This window comes from Protobothrops mucrosquamatus, unplaced genomic scaffold, assembly GCF_001527695.2.
Source record: "Protobothrops mucrosquamatus isolate PMUCROS unplaced genomic scaffold, P.Mucros_1.0 scaffold1440, whole genome shotgun sequence".
Taxonomy (NCBI): domain Eukaryota; kingdom Metazoa; phylum Chordata; class Lepidosauria; order Squamata; family Viperidae; genus Protobothrops; species Protobothrops mucrosquamatus.
This window is the reverse complement of record NW_015387622.1, coordinates 403,681-415,029: the sequence shown is the minus strand read 5'-3', so window position 1 is coordinate 415,029 and position 11,349 is coordinate 403,681. Positions and strand designations below refer to the sequence as shown.

Genomic DNA, 11,349 nt, shown 5'->3' with positions numbered 1-11,349 from the left:
GGGCTGGTGCTTCTTGTGTGGATTATCTTGAAGAGCTAAAAATTAACTTGTTCTAGGCTTACCACCTTAGGGAGGGCTCATAGAAACAGAAGCCTTGAGATTTCTTTGTCTTGAGAAGCAAGGGCATCCATTGGCTAGGGAGCAGGGAACAAGGTGTCAATTAACATTCTAAAAAATAGAAAATCAAGATGGCAGCTGCGACCAAGCCTTGCTTTTTTCTACAGGCATCACAGTCACCATCATCTCAACATTTTTGACCCCAACCTCTTGTGGATGCCTCCAATGAGAAGATGAATCAATGTTTCTCAACCTTGGTAACGTTTAGGTGGGTAGACGTCAACTTCTGGGAGTTGAGGTCCACTCAAAATTACCAAGGTTGAGAAACACTGATCTACGGACAGACAAAAAGGTAGATTCTGTTTTCTGTCATTCCAATATAAGAAGTAGAAGCGTGGCCTAAATTCCAAGAAGAGCAGTTTGCAGAGAAAACTTTTGCCTCTTGGGGAAATTGTTTCCGCTTGCTGGATCCAAACACAAATAACTGCCAGTAAGGTATGCTTCAATTCACATCCCTTTCTTGAGATGCTGGCAATAGTAATTCAGCCATATTTTGAAGGCCACAGATGGATTGATTAATTGGCCACTGATTACCAAAAAAATGGATGTCTTCCTTATCCTATCAGAACAAAAATAATGACAGGGCAAATAAATATTTGTGTATTTTCTACCTTGCACCTATTATGTTTCCCTTCTCCAATCAACACTTGTGCATTCAGTGAAGAAGCGAAGCAGGCAATTACAGTATCAGCAGACATTCTGGACAGAGAGGACCACTGTTTTGAAAGAGGAGCCAAAGAGGCCATCTATGTTAAAATTGAACAGGAGATAGGTGATACGACACCACCAATCTCCTGTTTACAATGCAGTCCTTTCAGCATTCCTGGGAAGGTTCCACACCTGTTTACACTCTGACTTAGGTGACTCTGAGAATACACATTAACCTCCAAGTGGTCTGAATGACTCTCAGAGACTTAACAACTGACCCTCAAAGTGGTAATGACCAGATGACGGCAAAGAATATAAATCCTTCCATCCCCCACCAGTTAGAACTGAAGAAGTGTCCTAGGTGAGAAGTGAAATGTTTTTTTTAAAAAGGGGGGGGGGGAGAAACCAAGGCAGCACCTTTGTGACAACCATCACCTGGATGATTGAGAATCTCCATAGACAGATATTTTATGATTCTGCTGATATTTAGATTGCCTGAAGAGGATCTTAGCAGGTCATACCCATCCTTGGAAAAGGATTATGTTCTTGTATTTCATATAATTGCATAACCCCTTTGTTAATGGGAAGCTATACAAGAACCATTTTGTCTGTGAATGCCTGCATCTGTGTGTGTGGCACATCAAGTAGGATAAAAAGTAAATTTAAGACAGTGTAAGGATATTTTAAATGATTTACCAGAGCTTTATAATAACTATGATAGGACTGAGTTGGCGTGGTAAAGGTTATAGCTTAGCTTGCTATATGAATCTCACCCCTGTGGTTTTTAAATCATGATTTAATTAAATATTGTAGGCACCCAGCTTACTCTGACTTATTGCACAAACCATGATTGAAAAAGCTGGAATTTAGTGCACTATGCAAACCCAGTTAGGAAAAGGCGATCTACCGACCAGGGCCTAAGCTACACAATAAGGCAATGTGTTTGTATTTCCAAAGAATGTCTGAGAGGAAGAACACTTGCTGTAGACATAAAAACAAGATTTGTTGACTGAAACATTTTTATTCCCCTAGTCTATTTGATTCACAACACACACAGATTCCTGCTCATTTCAGACACAGCTGTATTGGAGAGGATCCCTCTTTTGGACAATAAATCACCAACTCCTTGCTCAACAACCTTGGAGCAATGGATTCACTGATCACAGCCTGCAGTTGGCACACAATTTCTACACATGAGCTATACCCTATGTATAGGCGATGGCTCTAATTTCTAGCACCTTTGGAAAATTCATTCATCCTGAAAATAGTGAACATCTGTTTAGATTCTAGGCAGGGCAGTCAAAATAACTATACAACTTTCCTAGATCCATTGCAACCACAAATTGTCATCAGATATTGCTATTCCCCACTTCAGTGTGGAGGAACTGCCCCCCCCCACCAAACTACTTCTTGTTTAATTTATACAGTAGCCGATTGAGGAGAAACTTCTGTTTGCTAGGCAACCTCAGTGCTTCCTCCTACAATTATCTTAATACGAAAATAGTATCAGGAATGGCTGGGGAATAAAATATATGAATGGATCTCCCAAATCAAAATGGGATTGTGTGATACACCCAGCATGGAACAGGACACCAAATAGCCTTTGTTCAAAGCAATCAAGTATACAGGGGTGACCTTTCTCTGGAAACACATCTAATGTTAGATACGTATTTTATCACATTCAAATTCCTTCTATGCCCCTTAAAATGAAGAGATGGCCAATCTGAACAGGATCCTGGGTTTTTTTAACTAATCTTTTTGGCCCAATCTTCCCTAAAGCAAGCAGGACCCTGAAAGTGGCTTGAAGTACAAATTCTATCAGTGTGCATGATCCAACAAAACTGGAGAATACTAACTCGGGGAAGGCTGTTCTTTTAACTATGATTTGCAGTGGCTGGCCAGCATCTGTGCCCCAGATGTTTTCCTGTGACTGATCTCTGATCATTACACCTCTATGAAAGGACCAGGAGCAACCAATCAGCTTAACTTTTTCTGATTTATCCCAGTTAGGTTTCTTCATATGGGCACCAGAACATTACCTTGCTTATGGTGCAGTCTTAACAACTCCATAAATGGAGCCTAAAGACTTGATCGATGTTTCTGTTGCATTCATAGCAAATTTGCACTCTAGAAAACATGATCAACTTGGCATAGCAATAGCACTACAGCAATAGCACTTAGACTGATATACTGCTTCACAGTGCTTTACAGCCCTCTCTAAATGGTTTACAGAGTCAGCATATTACCCCCAACAATTTGGGTCCTCATTTTAACCACTTCGGAAGGATGGAAGGTTGAGTCAATCTTGAGCCAGTGAGAATTGAACTGCTGGCAGTGGGCAGAATTAGCCTACAATACTGCATTCTAACCACTGCGCCACCACGGCTCTACCATGGCATGTCCAGATATTGCTGCAGGCAGTGGTGGGATTCAAATATGTGAACAACTGGTTCTCTGTGTGGATGCCGCTTCCGGAAGTCCATTCTGGGCCTGGGCAACAAAAAATTAGCTACCGGTTCTGCCGAAGTGGTGCGAACTGGCTGAATCCCACCACTGGCTGCAGGGCAGCATGGCAAATGAGAAGGAAAGCATGGATCAGTGGGGAAAGGAAAGGAGTGAGAAAGACTCCCTAAGAGAGGGAACAAACAGGACATGCATAATCTGCAAGTGCAACAAATGCAAAGAAGCAACTATTTCAGGCAAGACAACGTAAGAGAACAGCCTTTGCCTCTAGGGATTGGGGGTCACCCACCTTCTTTAAGCTAAACAACATCAGATCAGAACTGTTCGGTTCCAATAGACCTGCTATGTTCTTCCTGCTCATTTGGTTGCCATTTCCAGATCTGAGGGACTTAGTAGTTAAGCATCAGCCAGGCATTATCAACAGTCCTGATGGGAAATTGCTGTGGTTGTTCCAGTGGGCCTATGGATGGTGATCCTACAAATTATTTACATCCATTGGGCAACTGCTCCTTTGATCCTAACACTAGCCCTTCTACAACTTCTCTACCTAACCTTTTCACCTATGATGATCTCCCTTCCTGTCCAGTCCAAGGTCCATTGACAAAGGAATATATAAATCCTTCCAGGGCGCGGAGGGCGAGTTTAATTGCTAACAGGTTCATCAAGGGATATTAATAACCAGACTTAGGAAGACACTGAAGGAGGACAGCTAGTGATAATAAAAAATGTAGCAAAAGATGGGACTGCAATTTGGTTCACCAACAGTGGCTTTGTTTTGGTTACCACCTTCTGTATTTTGACTCATTTTTTGGAATGTTGGCTCAGAAGGAAGCTGGGCTCCTTCTGTCAAATGGGAAACCTGAAATACAGGTAGGCCTCGACTTACAGTGGTTTGTTTAGTGACCGTTCAAAGTTACAACAGCACTGGAAAAAGTGACTTACGACCGTTTTTCACACTTACAATCATTGCATTTTGACCACAAAATTCGACATTGGCTGCTGGCTCATATTTATGACGGTTGCAGTGTCCCGGGGGCCACGTGATCCCCTTTTGCGACCTTCTGACAAGCAAAGTCAGTGGGAAAGCCAGATTCACTTAACAACTGTGTTACGAACTTGACAACTGCAGTGATTCGCTTAACAACTGTGGCAAGAAAGGTCGTAAAATGGGGCAAAACGTACTCAACAAACGTCTCAGCAACAGAAATGTTGAGCTCAATTGTGTGGTCGTAAGTTGAGGACTGCCTGTATACTGTTTTGGGCTGCAGATGAATGAAATCATATTGAACGGGTCTCTCATGGGAGTGGAGGATGGGAGGTTAGAGTACATGCACCTAGAACAGGGGTAGGCAACCTTGGCTCTTTCATGACTCGTGGACTTCAACTCCCAGAATTCCTGAGCCAGCCATGCTGAGGGGAAAGGGAGAGGTTTCCATGCTGGCTCAGGAATTCTGGGAGTTGAAGTCCACGAGTCATAAAAGAGCCAAGGTTGCCTACCTCTGACCTAGAAGTTAATATAGCAGGGGAGAATTCGACCCATACTTTTTAAATGGGTCTAAAATTTTGCATGTACATTCTTTGTATTATGGAGATATATTCAAAGATGAAATTCCTTATAGTATAGTCCAGGGGTAGGCAATCTGATCAAACAATATACAGTAGTATGTAAATTGCAGGGATCTGCAGTTTAATGTCATCCATTTTTAAAATATGATTTCCTTCAGATCTAGGCTATTATGGCAAGGGAAGGAGGACAGGCAGAGTTAGGACTGCCTTTTAGTCCTTCTAACGGGTTTTCTGTATTCAAATGGTTGCAAAATTTGATAGGCTATATCAGGGGTAGGCAACCTTGGCTCTTTTATGACTCGTGGACTTCAACCCCAAGAATTCCTGAGCCAGCCTCAGGAATTCTGGGAATTGAAGTCCACGAGTCATAAAAGAGCCAAGATTGCCTACCCCTGGGCTATATCTACCCATTTCATACAGGTTGCTGTTAACTTAAAGACTACCAATGCAACTGGTCAAAGAAACTGGTATTTTGTCTCTGAGCAGTGTAACTTCTATATACTATCATAGTTTAATTGCAGGGAATAATGACATAGGTAGAGCTTCTGCTGTGATGCTGTCCCCTCAAATCGCTCCCTATTAGAGCATAAGGAAGGGCGGGCCTGGGAAAATTATTGGGCATTAATCAAAATACTTTTGTCCAATCCTCCTCACAAACGGATTGGTCACAGCCCATGTGAGGCCAATATCGTGTTTCTGAGAGTTACAGCGGGCAGCTGTAGTCCAGATTGTAGAGGTTGCTCTTTGGAGACTTGATGAGCTACCCATCTTTGGTTGTGGTGTGTGTCAGTGACCATCTTGGAGACCTGAGAAGATTGGGTGCAAGTTATTAGCATGTTTTGTGCTAAGCCATCCTGAGCTTCTTTTCATTGCAGATGGTTGTGCAGAAAAAAATCCATCCAACAGAAGGGGATATCTGCAGTTCAGGGTTGAACTGCGGAGCCCTGGTGCTCTCTCAGCTTGGTTGTTGGCTTGCAGAGGTTTCGTTGGCTGTGCTGATGTTACCTAGTTCAGGGCTTTTCAACCAGTGGTACGGGTACCACCTGTGGTACATTGGCACCTGGCAGGTGGTACGCGACCATCCTAGAAAAGTGTTAGCGGGGGAGGATAATGAGCTGAACCAGTGGCAGCATCGCACAAGCCTAAGCGAGAGATGGCTGGAGCTGTCAGGGCTCAGCGGAAGCGCCAGGATCGGCGCCAGGCTCCAGCTGGAGCTCAGCGCTGATCCTGGTGCTTCTGCTGAGCCCAGAAGAAGCGCTGATCAGCTGGAATGTTGCAGCATCTCCAGGGTCTTGTGATTTACATTCAGATGCTTGGCAACTGATTCATATTTATGACGGTCACAGTGTCCCAGGGTCATGTGAAGTGACCAAAACCTGCTGCAACCTCCCAGCAGACGGGGGGAATAAAAACCAAACACCCCCCCACCCCCGCTGCCAATCCTCAACAGAAATGTTCACAACAATGAAAACCTCGGACAGGAGGAAGAGCGCGGCCGGGTGTGCAGGCAGGTGTCTTGCTTGGCTGTGCCTTGGGGGGCACTTTTTTCAGTGCCATGGTAACTTCAAACAGTCACTAAGCAAACTGTTGTAAGTTGAGGACTACCTGTACTTTATCACTTTTTTCCTTTTTTGGGGGGGGTCATCAAGTTTTTGACCCCTTGCTAGGAGACTGGTGGTACTCAGATGTTGCCATATCCTAAAAGTGGTACAATGGGTGAAAAGGTTGAAAAGCCCTGACCTAGTTGGGTAATGAAATGTCTGCAAGCCAACACCCAGGCTCAGAGAGCTCCAAGGACTCTTCAGGAAGATCCCTGCTAATGAGGATGGGAAGGACTTTTCAGGGAAGGAGACAACACGTTATAGGTTAGCCTTGACAAAATACAGAATCAGTTGGCTTATATCAACCTCTTCCAACCTAATGCCCTCCGGATATGGCTAAATGGCCATGATGGCCAAGAATTGTCTAACACCTTTATAAGCACAAGACAGGTTCCTGTTCCTATGGTGGAATTTCAAACTAGAGTAGATCAGAGCGTAAAGAAGTTGGCTAACTTAGAGTGACAAAGGCAGACTCCTGAAACCTTTATCTGGCTATTCCCAAGAGCGTGCAGTTAGTCTGGTGAGATTCTTGTAAATAGGTGAATAGCAATAAAGAAACTTTTCTGATCCACTCAGAGTGTTACTCTGTTTCCTTGCGCCTGACGTTAATTTTGCCATACTCCCTGCATTAGCAATAGCAATAGCATTTAGACTTATATATCACCCCTTGGCACTCTCTGGACGGTTTACAATGTAAGCTTTTTTTGCATATTGCCCCCAACAATCTGGGTCCTCGTTTTACTGACCTTGGAAGGATGGAGGGCTGAGACAACCTTGAGCCCCATTAGGCTGTGGGCAGAGTTTGCCTGCAATACTGCACTTTAACCATTGCACCACCAGGGCGTTCTCTGGGGAATAGCCAGATAAAGGCTTCAAGAGTCCCACCGAGCCACTCTAAGCTAGCCAGCCATTTTACTTCCCCCTCTACTCTAGCCAGAAATTCCACCACAGTGAATCTTCCACTTGAATGTTATAGGTATCAGTCACCTTCTTTATCCAGCTCTACTCCCATCTTTGCCATAAACATACTGGATAATCCAAAGACCCACATATCACCATCTGAATCAGTTAGACAAAATAATTACCAGTATTAACTGAGCTTCTGAAAGCTGTGCAGGATTTCCCCATTGTTTCATCCAAAACCCCAAATCTGCTCTTGATAGGTAATGACCTTGGTTTCTTTCTGACTACAGAACAGATTCCTTCACCTGCCACAGGTGTGTGCCGAAAATTGTTTGCAAGGATCCACGGCTTTGGGTAGCAATGTGTCCTTGCAAAGGAATGGAGGGTCCCCAGATACAGCCCTCCGTGGAGGGCCCACCCTTCTCTCGGAGGGTTATGGCTGCCATTTGGACATGAAGGAGAGCAGGCACAGAGCAAGGGAAATGGTTGCTTGTACTGGTTCCTGCTAGCAGGGCGATTGGTTTTGTTTTTAATGTTTTGATAAAAACCCCAAAACTGTTTCCACCTTGGTATTAATTCTGCCTGGGTTCTAGAGGATCTAATTCTTCTTCCTTCTTGTCTCAGAAACAAATGTAGAACATCAAGCCGACAGACCCATCTGAATAGACCATTTACATTGGACTTGGGATTGGGGAAGTCTAGCTTGGAGAACTACCTTGGCACTAGCCAGTCATGGACACCTCTCTAGCCCCCTCCTCTCCTTAGCACGGTTCAACATCTTCATATTGTGGGGAAGCCAACCCCAGTACTGTCTCTTCTGTCTGCTGGGCATGACTTCTGAGGTGCCGGTAAAGGTGTGAGGTCCCGCAGAAGTGCCGTTTGCACTGGGGGCAGGGATACAGCCTCTCCTCCACATGCACACACTGGTGTTTGAGCAAAGCGGAGGCATCGGCACACAGCTCACCACAATTTCCACACCCGTGGGCAGAGAGCTGAGAACCATCTGGGTTGTGGTGGTGGGCATGTTGGTGTCGCTGGAAATGCAAGGTGCTGTTGAAGCTCTTGCCGCAGTCAGGGCAGATGTGGGGCTGCCCCCCAGCATGGGTGCGTTGGTGTCGATACAGGTGGGAGGTGCGCCCAAAGCACTTGCCACAGTCGCCACAGGAGTAGGGCCTCTCGCCTGTGTGAATGCGTCGGTGTCGCTCCCAGTGGGAGCTCCACGTAAAGCTGAGCCCACACTCCCCACAGTGGTACGGCTTATCGGTGGAGATGTGAAGCCGCCGGTGCTGAGCCAGCTGAGTGCGAGCACTGAAGCTTTGCCCGCACTCCCCACAACCAAACGGCTTATCAGCAGTGCCGTGGAGACGGCGGTGGCGGGCCAGCTGGGACCGCCCCCCAAAACTCTGCCCACATTCTGAGCACTGGTGGCTCTGGTCCCCCCCAACCAAGTGCAAACGCTGGTGCTTCACCAATGCCAAGCCATCGGCAAAGGCTTTACCACAAAGGGTGCACTTGTAGGGCTTGCGGCCACGATGGGTACGCTGGTGCTGGTCAAAGTGCAGCGTGGTGCTGAAGCTGCGTCCACAGTAGGTACAGATGTAGGCACGGGTAACGTTGGCTGCCGCGTTGGTGCCATGAGTGCGCTGGTGGCGGTAGAGATGGGAACTGCGGCTGAAGCGCTTGCCACACTCGTTGCAAGGATAGGGCTTCTCCCCAGTGTGGATGCGCAGGTGCCGGGCAAAATGCGAACTCCAGGAAAAGCTCTTGCCGCAGTCACCGCACTGGAAGGGCAGCCGGCCAGTATGGAGCCGTTGGTGAGTCACCAGCTCGGTATTGCGGCGGAAACACCGACCGCACTCGGCACACTGGTAGGGCAAGCCCCGGGTGGGCAGGAGGGCTGGAGAGGGGGTTCCTGGGGAGGTGTTGGCACTGGCATGTGCCCGCTGATGCCTATATAAGTTAGAACTGACGTTGAAGCTTTTGCCGCAGTCTTCACAATGGAAGGGGCGCTCGCCCGTGTGCGTTCGCCGGTGCTTGCTGTAGTGCGAGCTGCAACTGAAGACTTTCCCGCAGTCCTCGCATTCGTAGCCCTTCTGCAGAACTAGGATGGGTGGTCCCTCCCCTGCTAGGACCTTGCTGCTGCTGGACGGCTGCACCACCCTCCAGCGCAGGCTCTTGCAATTCCTGGAAACCACCCTAGCGTCCAGTTTGAGCAGCTCAGATTGATGTTGCTGTGAGATTTCTTCCTCTTCGCTCTCTTCCTCTTCCTCACTGCCCATCCCCTCACCTGGTAGGAAGTAAACACAAAGGGCCATAACCTTTCCAATAGTCCAATAGTCCACACAGATAGTCTTCAATTTACGACTGTAACTGAGCCCTGCAATTGCAGACATAACTCCTAATGGCTGTAAAGTGGGTCACCATGTGACCAGACACAATTTCATGACCTTTTTTTGTGGTGGTGGTTAAGTGAATATCATGGTTGTTAAGCTACCCCATTGTTCAGGGTTTTGCCAGAAACAGGGAATAAATTCTGACAAAAACACACAAATTGCAATCATGTGACCACAGGGAACAGCCCATGGCAGTAAATGTGGGCCAGTTGCTTAGTGCACAAAATGGGGTCACCTGACTGCAGAGGGAGGCTGAACATTGGAACTTCAAAACCATATTGTAAGTAGCTTTTGGGGGGAATCTGTCGTAACTCTGAATAGTTGCTAGGCAACTGGTCGTAAGTCGAGGATTACCTGCATCCCGAAGAGATGGCCAAAACCTGGAGTATAGGACCTATTCTCTTAGGCTTGTTCAAATCAAAGTTTTCAGTTGCTAAGGACTCTAAACCATGGTGGCCTATTCCAAACTGTATTCTCTGCTAGCAAGTATTTGACCATCTTTTTTGTCCCCCTCTCTTTGCTGTGAGACTTTGTGGTTACAAAAGGATAAAGGAATCAGCAAGAAAGAAATGAATGCCTCATTGCTTCTCAGTTCCCATTCTTGGCCTGTAAACAGACCACAGCAACCAAGGCATCTCCTTCATCTTCTAACACAAGGCAGTAACTAAAGAACCGTCTTATTCTTCATCTTCATCGCATCCTCATGAATGCCAATGAAATACTGCCGTAATGGGCAGGGGTAGTCAACCTTGGCTCTTTTATGACTCGCGGACTTCAACTCCCAGAATTCCTGAGCCAGCATGGCTCAGCTTGGAAACCTCTCCCTTTCCCCTCAGCATGGCTGGCTCAGGAATTCTGGGAGTTGAAGTCCACGAGTCATAAAAGAGCCAAGGTTGACTACTCCTGTGCTAGGTGATCGTTTATATTGATTGTAACAGAAGCCCCACTGATCAGACATCATTTCCACAAGGCAGTGTTTTGGTCCAGTCCTCCCTGTCCAACTTTCTGCCTCCTATTGTGGTCAGCTCCAGTCAAGTGACATCCTAATATAAATTTTAGCTAGGAGAAATGCAGAATGAACTTAAATAAAATTGCAATGTAAAACGCATTCAACAAACTGTTATTTTCTACTGTAGTTAGGTGTCAGAAGCTGCATATTTTCCCCCTAAATTCATGTACCTCTTTTCTATTTAAAAAAAACAAAACACCCCATGATTACTGCCACGTTTTAAGGCTTATCTCTCAGGTCAAATACATCTCCACTAAATGTCTGAATCTCCAGTTCTTCAAGATTCCTGTGTGGTTCAGTGGGAAAGAGTAGGATTACAAGTGGAGAGACGTGGATTCTAGGCCAACCTTCAGCCACAGAAGCTCCCGGTGACCTTGTGCTTATCATAAAATTATTACTATAGGGGAAAGGAGGAGGGAGCATTACATACACTACCTTCAACTCCTGTACAAAAGATGGGATGTAAATAAAACCAATAAGCAAGTGATAATTACCTGACCATTTTTCAGAAATATATGTATGTGTTTACTTGTGTGAGAGAACTTCTGTACGTGCATTGTGTTGGAAAGCTTTGAAAAATATTTTGCATCTCTCTCACACAGACACTCACACACACACTCAGTCCCCCTCCCTCTTTTGGTTTTTGCAA

General features: G+C 45.9%; 1 protein-coding gene across 1 annotated transcript in view; it reads right to left on the bottom strand.

Annotated features, from left to right (window-relative positions):
• The window catches only part of LOC114922964 (zinc finger protein 23-like), a 27,484-nt gene extending 17,907 nt beyond the window's left edge, over window positions 1–9,577 (bottom strand). The window contains exon 1 of the mRNA XM_029285235.1: window positions 8,108–9,577. Within this exon, the coding sequence (XP_029141068.1) occupies window positions 8,108–9,577 (1,470 nt within the window). The remainder of the gene's footprint in view (window positions 1–8,107) is intronic.
• Between the last annotated feature and the right edge of the window lie 1,772 nt (window positions 9,578–11,349).